Source organism: Lepisma saccharinum, chromosome 18 (genome assembly GCF_977018435.1).
Source record: "Lepisma saccharinum chromosome 18, izLepSacc3.1, whole genome shotgun sequence".
NCBI classification, from domain to species: domain Eukaryota; kingdom Metazoa; phylum Arthropoda; class Insecta; order Zygentoma; family Lepismatidae; genus Lepisma; species Lepisma saccharinum.
This window is the reverse complement of record NC_139246.1, coordinates 34,029,157-34,049,607: the sequence shown is the minus strand read 5'-3', so window position 1 is coordinate 34,049,607 and position 20,451 is coordinate 34,029,157. Positions and strand designations below refer to the sequence as shown.

Genomic DNA, 20,451 nt, shown 5'->3' with positions numbered 1-20,451 from the left:
AATTTTACAGAACCTAAGGGGGGAAGTTTGGACCAGTTGAACCCCCCTTAAATACGCCAAAGATTGTATCCATGATATTCTGCGTTAATATTTTGATGTTTAACAATATTCCAAACTGAGTGATAGGACAACGGATTTAAAGCAAACGCTACATTAGTTACAATAAAACATATTTTTACTTCTCTGAAACAAAGAATAATAATTGTCGTATAGGAAAAGCATCGACAGTAGAAATTAGCATATCTGAAGGTAAATAGAAAATCTGGCTTTCTAAACAAGGGGTTAATACTGAAAATTTGTTTAGTATGGTAATATTGAAATCCATTACACAGAATATTCACTTTCTTAATAATTCGTTCCTCTCTCAATTCGTGTTTTAATGGCAAGAGCCAGTAACATCAGAAAGTTCATATATTAAATAATTTAACTGCGTCGCAAATAAAATAAAGTGTAATTATATCAAAAATAAGAAACGTACATCTGCTCCAGTAGTTAAATTCATTTTAATATTTGACAATACAGTAATAATACACAGATCTGAATACACTTTTTACAAATATTGGGAAATAGGTGTTGGTGAAGCTTTTGCTTCAAGTCATAGTAGTGTTATTATAATTTATATACATTATACAATGAAACTATGTACAGCAACAAATTGTCAAATGCGTTTTTAATATTATTTATGCTCAAGTAATAGACAAAGATTTCCTATTTAATTACGACAATATTATGTAAATCTCCAGAGTAGCATAGATTTAGTGTTTGTATGACTTTAATATGGGTTAGTTCATTACGTTCTATTAACTAAATTTACAGCTAGTGTGGCTAATTATAAAACATTATGTGAAAATAATTTGGAAATATTTTTTAATTGCACGATATAATTCTTTTGATTACTATTCTGCTTGAAGATTCCTAACCCTAACCTTTGATAATGTAAACATTCACTTGCAATTACTGGAGTGTAAGAAATGAAGTTACCCAGGGAATCTCATTTTCTGAGGAAACATTTTGGGTCTTTGTGGGCCCTTCTTTTTTGGTGTACTTCCTTTACCTTCGTTTGGAATTGATTTCATTATGGTGGCAATTATTTCCTTTATGCTTTCGTCAGCTTCTTCATACTTCATTAGTTTATCCATTACAGCATATAGAATCTCATTGTTGCTTTTAGGTTTCTTGGCGTCAACGTCTTTAAGGAAAGGTTGCAGGGTAGCTGAGTTGTCTCGCAGCCACCATATCAGGTCCTGAATCTGACTCCTGTCGCTTTCATCCAACAGTACATTCTTAAGATCTTCCAGTAGCTTGAATACATTTACTGGCACTCCTGACATGGTCCATGTATCCGAATTGTTACTTTTTCCTTGCTTAGAAAATATCTTAGGAAGACGCATAGGTTTCATATTGATTCCGGAATTGTCAGCTGGTTCAGTGTCCTTCTGATCCTGTGCAGAGGTTTCTGGAAAGGTTACTGAAGTCTCAAGTGTTTTGTCATCGTTGTCATATGATGGCTTCTTGCGAAAGAAGGATAGTGGCTGCTTTTTAGATCCGTTGTTACCTGAGTTCTCACTCTCCAAACGTTCACTGGAGAGATTAGTATTGTCGTTCATTGACGTCATCTGTGTATCCTTTTTCTTCTTCTCCTTGCTCCGATCCGGTAAAGAGTTCATAACGACATTTCGCGCAACTTCTGGAATCTTCCACAAGTTAGGAGACTTGCGGACTGGATTCAAATGTGAATCGGTTGTGTCCACCACAGTGGGTTCTGCATCCATGCCAATGAACTTACAGAGTGATAGTGCCAATTCCCCGATGTAACCATCTACGTCGGCGTTTCTAGATAGTTCCTTCAAAATAGCGTAGAGTAGATGTTCCTTTGTTTTATACCTGTCAGTTTTGAGGTTGCGGAGATAATATTCCAAATCTTTTGCATGGTCCAGAACCCACAGTAGTAATACGTCGAGCCTCCTACGATCTCCTTCGCTCAACAAATGGACAGGATAAGCTTGGAATAGGCTGAAGATATTCACAGGTTTTCCAGACAAGTTGATGTTGTACTCGGGATCCGTAGCCATTACAGCTATACTGTTATCGGTTGGTGTTTCGTCTGTCTGGTAGCTTGGTACAGTTATTTTCTCAGCTCCCTCTTCACTTGAGGAAACGTACGGTGACAGAGACAGAATTATTTTCTTAATTTTTTCATCTGTTTGAATGTCTGTTGAGAGTTGTCTGAAGAGAATCAGTAGAAGTTCTTCTTTGGTCTTCTTGTGTAAGTCCACCTGATCAAAGTACTTGTAAAATCTCTGTACGTTTCCAGAGAACCATTTTCGTAATATTTCCAAATTCCTCTTATTCTCTCCAGACAAAGAGGCTTTTGGTATTGCTTCTAAGAGGCTCAGTATGCCGTTTGGATTTGTGTCAGAATCTGTGTAGTTAGGGTGTATAAATAATTCGTATATGTTTACTGGCTTCTCCTCAATTCCTTTGGTCAGTATGTATTTCTGCAAATTTATCAAAATATCCCTTGTCTCGAAATCAACTTGGTCATTTACTGAAAGTTCCTTGAAAATCAAAGACAGTAAATCAGCTTTTGTACGATACTTATTGAAATCTAAATTCTGAAAGTACTGTTGAATATATAGAGGATTACTAACGAACCAATTATTCAGCTTATCAAACTTCATCTGGTCCTTCTTAGACATCATATGTTTTGGAAGTGCGTCAATAATTTGGAATACATCAAGAATCATTCCTGTGTTATTCCAAGTACCAATGTTTTCAAACATCTCAGGCATATTGATTGACACGGTATTATTATAAGTCATATAAGGTGACAGCGATATTAGTATATCACGAATTGGGTCCTCAACTTGACCATCAACTGACAATGATTTTAGAACAGAATTAAGAAGATCGCCCTTGGTTTCATACTTTTCAATTTGCAAATTCTTCATGTGTTTATCCAGAATGGCTGAATTTTCTGTAAGCCACTTGAGTAACAGATCAAATTTAATTTGAAGATTTCTTGGTAGTGATTCTATATTAAATGAATCGAAAATTTCTGTTAAATTAATCACTGATGTTTGTGTCTCTTGTCCTTGACTACGTACGATCGGTCTATTTAACGTTTGTTTAACTCCATTATCTGTTCGAAGGTATGCAGAAAGAGACTGCATAATTTTCCTTACATCAAATTTTATCTGACTGTTCGTTGACAGTTTCTCCACTATATCAGTTAGTAATTCCAGTTCGGTTTCATATTCCCACATGTCTATGTCTTGAAGGTATCCTTGAACTTCGACTGAATTTTGCAAAATCCAGTCTTTAGTAGTTAGAATCATGTCACGATATTCCTTTCTTCCTTCATATAATGAGAGTTCGTCTAAAAGCTTGTCAACGATTAATATGATATTTCCAGAACCTGTTCTTTGATTTTGTAGTACAAAAGACATTGAATTCATATCTTTACGACCTTTTTCGGATGCAGTTACGGCTGATAATGTGACTAAGGAGTCCCTTATATCGCCAGAAATATTAATATCCTTGACCAGGTTTTGCAATATAGCGAAGAGCAAGTCGCTATTAGTTTGATATTTACCAAGGTTAATATTTTGCACATGCTTTAGTACAAGATCGCTATTTGTAGCAAACCATTTCATTAATATATCCATCTTATTTTTACCTAACGCTGGGAGAGACACTTTCCAAAGGGGTGCAAATAGATCTTGCATATTGAGCGTTATTCTGGTAATTTCTGATGCGATATTAGGATTGGGTAATTTGTTTATCTCTTTTACGGATAAATTTGCTTCGTCCTTAACATGAGATATTATCTTGTATATAATATTTCTCATTTCATCATTTACTTGCCCAGAGGAGGCCATTAAATACAAAAAGTTCTTCATGAAATCAGAGCTCGTTTGAAATTTGGTTTGATCAATTTGGCTGAGGATATTTTGGTATACAGAACGATTATCTGCTAGCCACTTCCACAATTTATCTAATTTTCTATTTTCTTCCTCTTTTAAAACTGACCTAGGTACGAAATCAATTATAAACGATAATGGTAATTGCGAAATATTTCTCAAATTTACCTGGTTCCCATCTCCCTGCTTGATTTCAAATTTGCTTTCAGGTGAAGGAAGATAACTAACGAGGAAGTCCATTGTACCCCGAATGCTATCATCAACTACATTATTTCTTAATAACTCTTCGAAGATAGCAGAAAGCAATTGCTCCTGTGTTGGATATTTTGCAATATCAAATGTATTAATATACTGGTCAACGGTGTCTTTATTCCTAATCAACCACTGAAGTAATACGTCATAACCACCTTTTATATTAAGAGGCAGTGATGATTTTGGAAGTTTATCTAATATGCCTTGAATATCTAGTTTCCTTTCTTTTTCGCTGATCTCAAAATTAGATTCTGAGTTACTCTCATGATTTGACTGGATTGGTACATTTAGCGAATGGTTCACATTTCCTTGTCCACCATTTGGTAGTGCTAATGTTATATCTGGCCAGGTTTGTAATGATTCCGGCTTATTTTGATCTTGTGGGAATGGATGCAAAGCGTTCATATCGAATGGTTCATTTGGAAGGTGTGGCTGTAAATCTGTAGCTGGATTTAACATGTTCACACTGAATATATTCTGCGGTGTTTCAGGTTGTCTGAATTGCAATTGTGGGTATTGTGGTAATTCTAGCTGTATACTTTCTGGTTGCGGAATGACATTTAAATTGTACTGATCTGGTAAGTTTACTGCTACTTCTTGTGGAACAGGATTTATTGATCCTCCTGGTTCTGAGCTTTCTACGACTCCTGAAGGCTTGATTTTGTCGGGTTGATTGGGCATTTCCATAGTTTCATCACGTTCCTTTTCTTTATCCTTCAGATATATAGAGTGGACCAAAGAATATAACATATCACGAATGTTATAGTCGATATCATCGTGAGAAGACAGTTCCCTTAATATACCAATTATTAGACTGCAAGTACTATTATATTTGCTGCTGTCAATTCTTGCAAGGTAATAATCAACTATATTCCTATTTTCTTTAATCCAGTTAATTATAGCCTCCATCTTATTCTGCTCACTTACTGGTAGTGATACTGTGGGAAAATTTTCCAACACGTTTAATACTTTCCACGATATTCCAGGCGTATATGTGGCACCATCCAGTTCGATGATTGTAGAATTTTCTTTCAGTAGAGGTGAACTTGGAATTTGAACGCTAGCATCTTCTCTCTTGACGTATGGTTCTAAGGAAAGAACTATACTTTTAATATCATTATCTATGCTTTGCATATTTGGCAGATATTTGAAAAGGTCTAATATAAATTCAGAATTTGTTTGGTACTTCGAAGTATCTGTGTTTATCATAAATTGCTGGAGTACTGATGGATTACTTTTTATCCATTTGAGCAAAGTGTCAAGTTTGAGTTGATGCTGAACGGGTAGATCCTGTTTTGGGATCGCTTCTAATATGTTTACAGTCATAGGCTGGTTTGAAATTGTCCATGAGGGTTTGATTGTAATATCACTTCCAGGTACGTAGGCAAGCAATGAACTAAGTATCTGCCGTATGTTAGGTTCAATGTCGTTACGTGATATCAACTCTTTGAACATTGGAATTAGCATCTCACGTTCTGTTGTAAACTTGTTCATGTCTATGTTTGTAATATATTTATCGAGGTTGTTAGTTTTGAACCATTTAACCAGGATATCAAACTTTGCCTGTTCTTCCCTTGGAAGATCCGACTTACTGAATGTTCCTAAAACGCTTTGTAGATCAACTGACGCGACAGGCTGACGTATTGGTATATACGCTTCTGTACTTGGAACCTTCAGTTCTAGGATTCCGGCAGTTGTGATTTCCACTTCGGTGTCTGTTTCCAGATACGGGGCCAGAGATATGGCTATATCCCTAACATTCTTGTCTGCTAGCTTATTTATTGATATGTGTTTGAAAAAATCAATAAGAATTTCATTATTTGTTCTAAACTTGGATTTGTCAATGTTGCTAAGATACTCTTGAAGTGCAGTCGGATTATTTTCCATCCATTTAAGTAAAATATCGAATTTCATCTTATCGTTCTCTGGCAACTTTGACAGCAATTCCAAACTGCTCATTGTTAGCAATGTTGATTGAAGCTTTGACGGCAATTCAAGTGGCCGAGTGTCTATTGTCTTGCTGGGAATGTAAAGACTAAAATTATTGAATATTTCTCTAATATTGTAATCAATTTCATTGTTTGAAGATAACTCACTTAACATAGCAGACAGGATCTCGTCCTGGGTTTTGTATTTACTTAAATCAATATTTGCGAGGTATTTATCAATTGTGTTGGGATTACTTTTTACCCAGTTTAGAATAATATTATATTTACGTTGTTCATTTATTGATAGTGACTCTTTTGGAAAAGCTTCCAAAATATTAAATACATAGGACGACATTTTTGGAACGTTTGTGAATTCGATGTTTGGTGCGAGACTTTCAGTGTTGCTTTCTTGAATGTATGGACTCAAGGAAATGATTATATCTCTTATATTTTTGTCAACCTTCTCATTCTGAGATAGGTATTTGTAAAGATCGGAAACAATTTCAGCGTTGGATTGATATTTACCAGGATCTAGATGAGTGAAGTATTGTTGGAGCTCTACTGGATTCGCCTCTATCCATTTTTGCAAAATATTATATCTGGTTTCATACTGCTTTGGTAATTTCCATTTAGGAATTTCACTAAATATGCTCATATTCACTACTGTTGTAGGTATTTTCCATGATTCATATTGTGTATTATTTTGTATCAGGGTTATCGTTGTTGTATTTACAGGCGTATATCCTGTTTCCCTGTTTGTAATATAATCTGTAAGTGATGCAAACAAGTTTTTGATATTTCCGTCTATGCCAGTCCATAATGACATTTCGTTGGAAATAGCATTTAAGAATTCACTTCCTGTTCTATATCTACTCATATCAAAGTCTACAAGATACTGATCAAACAAATCTCTATTTTCTGTGAACAAGTTTATCAGTGTACGGACAGTGTTCAACATGTTTTCTGGGAGCGATAAAGTTTGGAGTGATTTCAAAACGCTTAATATATATGCAGATTTACTTTGCAAGGTAGTAACTGTTGTGTTGCTTGTAACGTTTAAATTATCATGTTCTCTTTCAGTACTGTTTATATATGGGGTCAGGGCAATTATTATGTTTTTGATGTTACTATCAATATTTTTGTTGTTCAAGAAGTAGTTGAAGAAATCAGTAAGAAATTCAGTCTGCGTTTTAAATTTATTTGTATCTAAATTACTCATATATTGCTGAAGTTCTATAGGGTTAGTTTGCATCCACTTTTGTAAAGCTTGAAATTGTGCTTGTTCTTTCTTGGGTAACTGTAAATTGATAGATAAATTGATTTTCGTCGTGTTTACTATTTGTACATGTTGCTCAGTGTAACTTGTTTTCGGACTAAGATGACCTCCGCTCAACGATAGAATCAGCGTTTTCAACAATCCTCTAACATCAGTATTTAATTCCTTGTTGATGGAAAGCTTTTCAAGGACGTAAGACAAGAGTTCAATTGGTGAATTGAATTTACTTTTATCTATTGCTGAAATGTACCTGTGTATTTCTTCTTGGTTGTTGTCTAACCATTTCTGTAACTTTTGAACTTGCATAGCTTCTTGCTCTGGTAGCTCTAATTTGTATATTGAGTCAAGTACACTCAAATTAAGAAACACAGTTGGCATTGCTTGTGAGGGATGGCTACCCTTTTGTAACAACGAAATAATGTACGTATTAGTTGTTCTTTTTGGTTCTACTTGCTGTGTTGAGATATATTCAATCGTGGATGCAATAATGTCTCTTATATTATTGTCTAGTTCAGGATTTTGCAACATTAATTTTAATATGGCTTGAAGTAATTCACGTTTGCTTCTGAATTCTGTCTTATCAAGTTTCTGCAGGTACTCTCCTAAATCATTTTGGTTCAATAAATTAAACCAATTTGTCAGATCAACAATTTTTTTCTCTCCATTCATTGGCAGGTCCAGTTTTCTAATTTCTTCCATTATTGTTTCTTTGAAAAGTGATATTCCCGTGTTATCTTTTATATTTTGGCTTGGTGTCATCCAACCTATTGTATCTTCAGATTTAGGTATTTCCTTAATATAAGGAGTCAAACGTTGTATAATTTTTCTTATGTTATAGTCAATTTTGCTACTCTTTGTTAATTCCTGGAAGATAGTTTTTATGAAATCTGTATTGGTTGCAAATTTGTCTGGATTAACCTTCTTCATAACTTCCTGAATTTCATCAGGATTATTCTGTAACCATTGCTGGAATGTGTTCATTTGCATTTCCATCTCCTTAGGAAGATTCAATATGGGAATTTTCCCTATTATTACAGGTTGTGTAGATTCTACTGGCAAATGCCACTGTTCTCTCGTCAAATTTTCAGCAAGAGGGACTTCAAATCCAGACATATCGGGCTTCATTTCTGCCAGCAACGACTTGCTGATTTCCCTAATATTGAGATCAACTTGGTTATTTCTAGATAAATTTTCCAGTATTTCAATAAATGATAATCTTTGTGTTCCATTATGTGTTTCACTTCCTTGACCAAAATATTGTTGAATATAAGCCGGATTGCTTTGCAGCCATTTCATTATGGAATCTAACTTTATCTGATCTTTTGCTGCAAGTTCGACCTTGGGGAATCCATTTATTGTCCAGGGAACTTGTGGAACAATCACTGGTTCAACGATATCAATCTTTTCAGTAGTAAAAATGAAATTATCAATATCTTCTGTTACGATATCTATACGTGAATCGTTTTTCAAATACGTAATTAATGATGCTGCTATTTCTCTGATATCTTTATCTGCTTTTGGACTGTTTGATAATTGATCGAAAAGATTTGACAGAATGTCATGTTTCGATTTGTATTTTGTCGTGCCGATAGTGTTTAGATATTTCTGCATCTCACCAGGATTATTTTCCAACCATTGCTGCAACTTCGCAAATTTAATATGTTCTATTTTAGGCAGCCTTATATTGAAAATGTCCCTTCCGAATTTTATTTCTGGCAAAGGAATATATTTCTCACTAGGTTTGAAAAATATATTTGGTAGTTTGAATTCCGTCTTAGTGTCCGGATACTTCATAATGGAATCTTTAACTGTAGTGGAATGTACTACAGGATATTCTGTATACGTATCACCTCCATACCCGCTGTTCAGCGATAGAGTTAATGTTTGCAGCATATCTCTTACATCTGGATCTAATACTTTGTTGATATCCAGTTTTTGAAACACTTGCTTGAAAATTTCATGTGGCGTTGCGTTTTCTCTAATATCTTTTACGGAACTCTGAATTTCTAGCTGGTTGTTATCTAGCCATTTCTGTAACTTTACTATATTTACAGATTGTAGCTTTGGTAGCTGTAATCTGTAAACCGAGTTAAATATGCTTAAATTGAGAGGCACTGTTGGCATTTCTTGCAAGGTCACTGTGCCATTTTCAAATTGTGGAATTACGTGCGAAGATATCGTTTGTTTCTGCTCCTGTAGTTGAATAGGGATGCTTCCAACCAACGGTGCTAATATGTTTTTAATATTCTTGTCAAGTTTGTCATTTTCCAATACTAATTTGAATACATCTACGAGGAATTCTCCTTTGTTCTTGTATTCTGTCTTGTCAAGTTTACTCAAATATTCTTTAACGGTATTAAGGTCCAAAGAATTGATCCACTTTGTTAGAACAAGCCTATCTTCTTTATTATTGGTTAATTTTAATCTTTCAATTTCTTCCAGAAGTGTTTGTTTGAAAAATGATGATGCGGGATTATCCTTTATATTTTTGATAGGCTGTTCCCAAGGTTCCATTTCTATAGGCTTAGGTAAGGTGTGTTCTTCCCCAATATAAGGGATCACATTCTTTACTATCTCTCTGATGTAAGGGTCAATATTATCTTTCTTAGTCAATTCGTGTAACAGATCTGTTAGAAATTCAATATCAGTAACATATTTCGATGGATTAACGATCTTCAGAACTTGTTGAATTTCAGCAGGGTTGTTCTGTAGCCATTGCTGTAACGTGTTCATCTTTATGTGCATCTCTTTAGGGAGATTCACGACTGGGAGTTTTCCTATTATAAGAGGGTTTATAGGTTCATCTGGAATTTGCAATTCTTCTTTTGTTATATTTCTAGGTTGAGAGGTCACAATTTTAGAGACACTAGGTTTCATTTGTGGCATCAAAGAGTTGATAATTTTCCTAATATTGAAATCAACTTGGTTATTTGTAGATAACGTTTCCAGGAAGTCTATAATGGATATCGGTTGTGTTATATTAATGCCTCCATCTAGTCCACTTAAATATTGCTGTATATAAATCGGATTGCTTTGCAGCCATTTGATTATAGAGTCTAACTTCCTCTGATCTCGTGGTGGAAGTTTGAATGCATTTATTGTCCAGTTGATTTGTGGAACAACCACTGACTCAAGGATATCAATCTTTTCTGTTGTGAAAGCGAAAGTGAAATTCTCCTCGTCAGTAGCTTCGAAATCAATTCTCTTCTCTATGTGATGCATCGTAGACGATAGTGCATCCCTCACTTTCTTATCTACCTTGTAGTTTACAGATAATTCGTACAACACAGCTTTGATGAGTTCGCCTTTTGTTTTATAACTGCTGGGATCAATTTGTGTCATCGCCTGATCAATGAGTTTGTCATTCTTTCGGAACCAGTTTATAAGTATTTGCAACTTACGCTTCTCGTCTGGTGCAAGAGAAGCTTTTGGAATTGCATTGATAACTTTCAATATATTGAACTTTAAGTCTGGAACGCTCATAGCTATGCTGGTGGTTTCAATAGGCTTAAATGGAGGAGTGCTTGAAAATGTATTTTCATATTTCACATATGGAATCAAAGACTTCAGAATTTCTCTTATTTCCTTATCTACATTTCGACTGTTGGATAATTGCTCGAATAGATTTGTGAGAAATTCATCTTTGGTTTTATATTTTGATCTATCAATATTGTTAATATTTTTTTGAAGCTCAACAGGATTTTTTTCCAACCATTTCTGCAACTTCAAAAGTTTAATATGATCTTTCTTCGGCAATTTAATTTTTGGAATTTCTCCCAAGATTTGCATATACAATGGTGCTTTGGTTGTTTTTCCTTGACTATACTCGTATTTTTCACTGGGTCTCAAAGTGGGTGGATTCGATGTGCCTAATCCTGCTTCTTGGTTCATAATATTCTTTATGAGAGTGTTAAGAATTTCTTTCACTTTTTTGTTTGCCTTCTTATGCGCTGATAGTCGGTCAAATAGTGTAAGGAACATTTCTTTTTTGGTTTCCAACTTATCCAAATCCATGTTTCCTAGGTACTGAAGAATATCTTTATTTTTTCTCCCCTTTAACCACTTTATTAAGTAATCAAATTTGTATTGCTCGTTCTTAGGTAGAATATGTCTTGGGAAAGTTTCCATAATGTTTAATACTTTAGTTTGTGAATCTGGACGATCTATTGTACCATCATAATCGATTGTAGATTGCATTAATGGTGTGCTTGTTACTGGTTCTACAGTACCTGTCTTTATGTATGGAATCAAATTTTTCATAATGCTTTTGATACGCCGCTGGACGTTTTTGCTTTTTAACAGATATTTGAAGACGTCGATAAGAAATTCAGATTTGTTCTCATAATTATTCATCTCTATGCCACCGAGGGCTTGTTTTAGTGCAAGTGGTTCTTTATCAAGCCATTTCTGAAGCTCATGAACACCCTTTTGGTCTATTGCTGTTAGTTTCTGTATCGGTATTATATTTATAATATCAAGATTGGAAGGTCTTTGAGATGACTTCCATATTGCATAAACCGTTGTCATTTCTGGTGTGGGAGTTGCTGTCTGTTCATTTTCTTCCTTGTTAGTTACATATTGCAATAAGAAGGTCGCAATTTGTCGAATGTCTCGTTGTATTTTCTTGTTCTCCGATAGAGTTTTGAAGATTGCTTGCAGCAGATCATTTCTCGTACTGTATTTATTGACGTATATACCTTCAAGGCAACTCTGTAGGATATTTGTCTTGGTTATCGTTACCCAGTTCTGTAGCACATCAATTCTGGTCTTTACGTTTTGTGATGGTGATTGTTTTCGAAGCTCTGAAAGTATACGTGATAAATATAATGCATCCACTGCATTACCAAAATTTGCCTTTGTCGTTGCTTGATATAAAGGTTTCGATGTAGTAAGAACTTCAACTTGACCTTTATTTTTCATGTGGCTTACTATGTTGTACATTATATCTCTAATATTGGAATCAATTTCGTTCAAATTTGATAAGCTAGCAAGAATATTTAAAATATACTCTCTCGGTATCTGATTTTCTACAATATTTTTTGGCAAGTAATTCTCAACGTAGAAAGGATTATTTGTAATCCACATCTTTAAAATTCCAAATCTGTCTGTGATATACTTTGGTAGATCTAATTTTGACATTTCGTCAATAAAAAATTCTATTTTATTGTCTGGAAGATTCCATGAAGAAGGACTAGTCCATTTTTCAACACCTACCTCTGTCTCCGGTACTTCCTTCGGTTTCGTTTTCTCTTCACCTGCTGTAAGTTTTAATAATATTTGTCTTATTATATCTTTTATATCAGATTCAATGTTTTTGGTTGTTAGTAGTTTCTGGAGTATTGCAGACACAAGTTCATATTTAGTTTGATAAGTCTCTCTATTAATATCTTTTATATATTCGGGCAATTTTAATACATTTGCAAGAAGCCATTTGTTCAAAATGTCTACTTTCAATGGTTCATCTTTTGTCATCAGTAACGTTTGTGTAAACTCCTGTATGATGGATAGTATATCAAATATTTGCATTGGCTTCTCTGGTTTGATCTTCTCAGATGTCTGGTTCAATTTAGGAATTTCGAAAATTGGGTTGTTCTTATCCGTTCCTGTGATGTAAGGGGATAACTCAATTAGCATTTGTTGGAATTCGATGTCTATGTTTTCATTCCTGGAGAGCGTTAGGAATATGGCTGAGAGGATAGCGCCTTTGGTTTTGAATTTAGTGAAGTCCAAACCAGAAAGGTATTTGGGGAAATCTATATCACCACTCATAAACCATGTTCGTATCGTCTTAAGAATTCTGTGGTACTTTTCTGGAAGTGATGACGCTGGTAGTGCTTCGAGAATGCTGAGTGGATCCAATTTGACACCTGATATATCCCAAGTAATGGATATATAAGTTTCACAAGACGTTATGTTTGGTCTGTATGTTCCTGGTAGCTTGTTGCTTACTAATGGATTTTGTTTTAGTTTTACTGGTGGTGGTTCTGTCTGGACTTTCTTCGGTTTGTTATTAGGCTTCTTTCCGACGAGTGATCCCAAAAGTTGCCCAGGTATGTCCAATAAACCAGATCTTCCACGTTTGGTAGAATTAACTAGGTTATCTATCGGTTTAGCGGAAAGGGCTCTAAAGTACTTCAGAACTTTTTCAAGGACTGTCTTGTCTTGTTCTGGAAGATTTTCTACGTTAATACCAGCGCATGTTGCATGCATGCTATGGTTTATACTAGGACCTGTGTGAACTTCAGTAATGTTGAATCCCTTTCCTCCTGGGCCAGTGACTTGTACATACTTTAGTGTGTTGTCTATCGTTGCTATCAGCCCTTGATCCGCAGTTCTCAACATGCGCAGAAATAGAAGTAGATCTTTGAAAAGCTTTCCGCGGGTTTTGTAGATATTGTAATTGAAGTCTTTCAGCATCTGAGCCGCCCTTGTGCTTGAGAGAAACTCTCTCAGATTATTTATGTATTTCGGCGGTGTATCCCGACGTAAAGTTGATAGGAGAGTTTCTGTGTCCACCGCCAGAGCCATTGTTTGGTCATCGAAGTTCGGTTTGGAATGCTTGTTGTTCTTCGTAGAAGCATGGCTTCCTTGAACCCCATCAAGACATTTTTCAATGCACGTTGAGGGACCATTGGGGAACATTTTCAATGCTGACCTCCGCGAATTACTCTTCAGGACAACTTTGTTGCCTTTAATTATGAAGCTATCAAGAAACTGACTAATGTAGCAAATCTCATGATTTGCGAACGGAGTCTGTTTCTGCTTAAGTGCCCAGGTTAGGATATGCACAATTAAAGATCTCGGTGTGGAGTACAAGTGGAAAGGAAATTTTTCCAAGATAATTTCCCAATTTGCAATAGTCCTTATCAGAATGCTTCTCACTTCCTCCATTGCCTCAGATGTGTTCTTGGGCAGATTGGCCGTCTCAAAGGAGTTCAGCAGACCAGCAATCTCACCGGCAGTTTTTGGGGCGTACACGACACCATTATCAATACTGAGTTTCATCTTTAGATACTCTAGCAAAGCATTAATGTAAGACATGAATCCGTCAGACTGCGACAGATTTACACTGATTTTGCGTAGCATAGAAATGAGGACACTATATTTGTTCCCATTTTCTGTAAACATAACACTCAACTCTTCTTCAGTCAATCCTAACTTTCTGTTAATAATTTCTTCCTGTACTTTACTGCATGCTTCTACAATGTCCTTTGGAAAAGAGGGTTTGAGACAACCATGAAACAGCTCTTTAACCCATTCTTCCTTATTCGTGAACTGTGAGATATAAGCAGGAGTTGAGCCACTAATACTGGGCCCATTGGGTATTATATATGGTGAAATCTGATCAACACCTACAGCTAGATTTGGGTTTAAGAATCTCTGTTTCTTAACTATAATCCTGTAAGTGGCCTGAAGTAGCGAAAACAAATTGTCATACTTATTTAAATCGACCTGTTTTAAAATATTACCCACCACAGTCTGGTTCATTGAGAAGGTGTCTGTCAGAAACTTATGCGTCTGCCATACATCCGGAGGCATGTACTGGTAGCTGATGCTTGGGAAAAAGCCAAGAAGGAACTTGGGACTTAATTCTAAGCGATGTTCCTTTACTTCTTGGAAGACATGGTTGTAAAATTCAGATTGTCGCTTGCACGCATGTTGAGAAAGCTTCAAACCATCACTTATTCTAGAAAACTTCTTTGATACTAACCACTGAGATTTGAGTTTAGAAATTTTCTTCGTCAGAACATTTGATCCTTGGAGCACCTTGTTCACATCTACATCACCATACTCTATAACACTCTTCAAAGTTTCGATCGCGCAGAGATGCCTGGGAGTGACTGTTTCCTGAAGTCTTCTGAGAAGTACTAGAAACTGTTCCCGATTGTTGTTCCTGGGTTGAGCCATGATGTCTGCAATGACGTCTATGGTGTCGATGGCATGTGTTGAAATTCCATGGCGGATGTCTTCGATTGCTGCTCGCTGTTCGGCGTGTAGTGTCACTTCTGGGTTATGAAGAAGTGACGTCAGTGCCTCCAGGATGTTACTCCTCAGCACCGATGCTCCTACAAGAAATGCATCCACTTCTTCCTTGGATGCAGCGTCATCAGGTAAAGGCAAACTGAAGAATCTCACCGAGCCATCAGAACACTGTAAGAGTTTCGAAACAAATTAGAGGCAATGTAAAATATTCAACTGAAAATTGATAATAAGAACTTACAAATAATGTATTATACAGAGTGCGGCAATTTGAAATCGAGACTGATTTTTTTCTCGATAGGTGGCGCCACTGTGCAAGCTTTCTCTGATGCGAACAAGTAACGGGTATCTCACGAACAATCGACGCAGAGCTCGTTCACCTTGAGCGACATTGCCGCTTGTGACGTTGTTGAATGTGGGCATGTGTCGTGAAAGTGCGTCGTGATTTCAACATGCAACGAAAAGCAAACATGACGTTTTGTGCGCTCTTGGGTAAAACTGCTGCGGAAACGTTTCATATGTTGTGGCAAGTCTATAGGGACAATTGTTTATCCTGTACGCGTGTATTTGAATGGCTCAGGCGTTTCAGTAAAGGACGGGAGCCAATTGAACACGACGAGCATCCAGGTTTAGCAGGGACGGTGAGAACATCAAAATTGGTTGCGAAAGTGAGGAAAATCACTATTGAAGACTGAAATTTCAGACGGACTGATACTGCTGGATTTTATCTTGAGGTTCTGAAACGTTTGGTGCAAGGACTAACACTGTGAGGCCCGAGTGTCGGGATGATTGCAGCTGGCGTGTGCTTCATGACAGTGCCACAAGTCACAAGACTGTGATAGCGAAGAACGTTTTGGCCCTAAATCGACTCTGTGTGTTTTCATACCTAGCCTACTCACCGGATCTGGCTCCGTGTGATGATGTTTTATTTCGTAAACCAAACTCTGCACTGAAAGGTTCCTACTTTTATGATGTACCAACAATCAAGAAGGCTACGACATGGATTTTAAAAAGCGTTACACAAAACGAATTCCAGCAATCCTTCCATGCACTGGTAGGCATTGCCCTACGATGTGTGGATGCAGGAGGGTCCTACTTTGAATGATCCAAGGTAAGTAACTTTCTATGAAGACTTGTTTATTTTTTACAGCAGCAGTCTCGATTTCAAATTTCCGAACTGTGTATACCCTCAGGTAAATCTCTGGTAAATATAAAGATAATGGGGAATATAATAGCAAGATAAAAAGAATGGAAAAGCTTTATTAGGATTCATATTTTTAAAACCATACAGGGAAGAATACTAACGAAGATTTCAGACAAAAAGTGACAAGTGACAGGCGACAAGTGTTATTTGAAACCTACTTTTGGAAATAAATGCAACTTTCAGTATCAAAGTGACACGACAAGCTGCACCTACCGGATTTTGCTTGCATGTCACTTGAACTGAAGCGTTCTCTCAATAGCTCGCGTCCTGTCACCTAAATCTGTTGGTCGCACATACACACTGAATTCTTTCTTGTGGATGGAGGTGTTCCTGTCGCTTGCCACTTTGGTGCGAAACCGTCGTGTTGCGTGTTGCAAGACTTCGAACTGAAAACTGCATACTGTGTCATGGAATAAGAAGAGTACAATGGTCTAAAAAAGAACGCAAAGGAATATAGGGTAAAACAACAAGAGGAAGCCTAAACCGTAAATGGTTATATGGGAGAAGATATGAGGAGATCGTGCATTTATGGGAAGGAATCGAACAGATCACATTAGAACAAAATAAGGTAAAAATGTCATATGCGGGAAATGGATTTCTTCAAATTTACAGGAGAAAGTACATGCGAAATTGAGTTTCTGTGTAATTTTGGAAGGTCGTGGAAGTGTTTTCTCGCATTTTTCAATGTATTTGGCAGCTAAATAATGTATTTTTCTATAATAATGTCCATCCGATGCACGAAAGCTGTTGCTTGCATTTCCATCCATGTATTTGAACCGGATGTTGCGAGCATCTGATGACGTAATCCCCGGTAAGTGTTTCACTATATTGCCCAACCTAAAACAACCTAACCTAACCTTACCGTGATGGTGCGTGGGGCTATCCTGAATGGTTTTTGGGGCTATTCGTGGATGGTAATACGATCCACAATGGTTTTTGGGGCTATGCGTGCATGGTGTTTGGGACTATGCGGGAATTTTTCTGTTAAGAAGGTTGAAACCCTGCTTTGCACTTTGAAACACAACGCTACTCAAGATTTACCCGCCATTTTGCATTTCAGGAAGCGAGAAAAGAACGAACAATAATTACTCGATATGTCTACAATAGATACTAATTACGTTAAAAAAAAAGGGAAATCCCTTGTTAAACAATGTTTCGCAATGCAGAATAGGCAAGTACGAATGTAAAAATGTAGAGAATGAACGAGTTAGGGCGATTTCCCGCATATGACAGTTTTACCCAAAATAATATATAAAGGGAAAAAAAATCTTCAGTTTCAGGTACCGATGCAATTAGTAAACAATGTGTGTAGGGGCTCATGAGATGTAGATGGACTGTAAAATATGCCACAAATGTTTACGTCAAACATGGTGGTAAATTAAAAGGCCTACTAAATTGTGTAGCACTGCGCCCAATACTTCTTCGGGGTATCTCGGTTGGCGTAGTAGTAACGTCTTCTCTTTGTAAAGCAACGTGTCCCGGATTCGATACTCGACTTAGTCACAGACTGGTTCGGGTCGTACTTTAAACTGTAGGTCCGGTCCCAGTTAGCCTATTTGTGAACAAACAGGACTTAAAACAAAAACAAAAAAACACAAAATGTTATCACCACATCAATTTGTGGAATGCCTATTCTTATTGTGTTCCATTATTTTCCTGTAGTTTACGGTTATTACAAGAATAAGAAAACAGTTTTTCGTTGTGACGTTTCAGGAGAACACACGCTCCCTTCATCAGACATTTATTTTCATTTTGACTGAAGGTACAGTTATAATGATAAAAATGAAACAGACTGCTTCCTTTCACAGTTAAGTTGCTATATTACAACAATGTAACATTGACAACATCCATTATATAACGGATTCTTTTTGTTTAAAAAATTGCTAACCATTGTTATAACTGTATCTTTAGTCAAAATGAAAATAAATGTCTGATGAAGAGAGCGTGTGTTCTCCTGAAACGTCACAACGAAAAACTGTTTTCTTATGCTTGAAATAACCGTAAACTACAGGAAAATAATTCTACAATGCAAGCAATGCGCACATACAAGAAAAAGAAAAAATATTGTGTTCCACCCCCTGATGTTTGAATACGGTATATAAATTTTCTGACACGTGCAGTTTTATTTCTATTAGTTTCATAAGTTAGACAAATAGTGTAGCATATACATATAAGCATATAGCACGTAAAAGGTTTCTTCTTTGTTTGATAAGTTCAAGGAAATTCATTATAGGTAATAAATCGCTAGCATTGTTTGTGAGCATCACAACATATCTTATGAGAGGCTGCTAATTTCCTTCTTATGATTGAGTTATTTCCTTTTCAACAAGCATGGTTAAGTCCAGGATTACAATTTGTAAAATTGTGCCTGACACTCATTGGAATGTGTAAGCATAATTTGTTCCTAAGTACAGACATACCTTGGATAAACAGTTAAAACACCTTAGAAGCTGTACTTTGGTACAGGAGAAAGATTGGGCACCTCATGCATTCTGTAAGACTTGTAAGGTTAGGTGATTGCATGGTATAAAAGGTGTGATAGTATTTATTGTACCTACATTTTGGCAAGAAACAATCACTATAATGGCTGTTATGTACGGCTCTTCCAGGATAAATCAACAAACGTTCGTACCCAATTTGTTCATCTACCTTGAGGCCTACGGTGCATGACAACATTATGGATGTTTCGAGTGTTATGAACTGAATCTGTACTTGGTAATGAAAAGACGTTAGCATCAACTTCAACTTATATCGATTAGTCATTTACATCATAGTTCCTTCATAATTGAGACAAACTTTATTTGTAATAGCAAAAAAAAAACAAAAAAAAAACAATAGCCTGAAGAGGCATTGTGCAATCTTCAACTTGAAGTGCAATGCAAATTTCCATTCCCTTCAGTAATGACTTTTATAACAACCTGTACGAGGAATGATGTAATAATATCAGGCAACATTTGCTATTTTTCGGCTATAAGAATTTCATTATTTCTTAATATATTCTTCTCAAAATATTTTGAGCAGTGATAAGTATATGTACTTCAACAATTTCATTTATATTGTTATTTTGACTTTCTAATTGCCCTGTTCATGAAAAAGTGACCATGGTGGTGCAATGAACTTATATGTACTGAATTTTCACTCGTGGTTTTGTGTTCAGCACAGCATTTTGTTTGAAAAATTGCATTTCCATGTTCAAAAAATGTCACACGAAATATCTCATATATGTGTCAATAGACAAAAGTATGGTGGGAAACACATTATTTTTACACGATTTCTGGATTCAATGGGTTGGAACGTTTCGAGAATACCCATCAGTGTGAGTTCTACAGAACAAAAGGTTTTTTTCCTTAGTATTCTTTTCCAAAATGACTCAAACAATCTATAACATTTTGCATGGTTATTAACAATGGTGACCCCGCATACAGAACGTTAGTAGCTACAATGAAACTAAATCTAACGAAATTTAATAAAGGGTATGTGAACTATACCCAACAGTCCGAAAGTAAGCATTTGGAAATTTAATTAAATAGGAACAAGTGGCTGGGTTAGTGGTGGCTGGGCTCAGTCATCACTAGTTCGTAGCAGTAATTCGTATTGGTTGACTTTATCACGTATTCAATTTCATACTTTCAATTGAATTGTGACTTCTGTGTAATTTTATGTGTATGTACTAAGCATGTTACTAGCAATAAAATACATTTACCTCTCCCATTTGAATTAAATATATAAGAAGTAGAACATTTACAACCATTTGTTGGATGTTGAGTCCCTCTTTTGCTCTGTTTTTTGGGACCATGGCTTCTTCACCAATTCGCTAACTTTTATATTGACTTACACCATCTGAAAGACACAAATTACATTGAAAGTAACTAACTTCTCTAACACAAA

The 20,451-nt window shown here is 36.1% G+C and overlaps 1 protein-coding gene across 6 annotated transcripts in view; it reads right to left on the bottom strand.

Annotated features, from left to right (window-relative positions):
- Window positions 1-479: 479 nt before the first annotated feature.
- The window catches only part of LOC146002504 (uncharacterized), a 54,857-nt gene continuing 34,885 nt past the window's right edge, over window positions 480-20,451 (bottom strand). For all 6 annotated transcript variants that reach the window (XM_083140397.1, XM_083140400.1, XM_083140398.1 and 3 more), the window contains exons 2-3: window positions 20,267-20,403; window positions 480-15,530 (exon numbers count right to left, since the gene is read on the bottom strand). In XM_083140397.1, the coding sequence (XP_082996523.1) occupies window positions 978-15,530; window positions 20,267-20,359 (14,646 nt within the window). In that variant the 5' untranslated portion in view covers window positions 20,360-20,403 and the 3' untranslated portion in view covers window positions 480-977. The remainder of the gene's footprint in view (window positions 15,531-20,266; window positions 20,404-20,451) is intronic.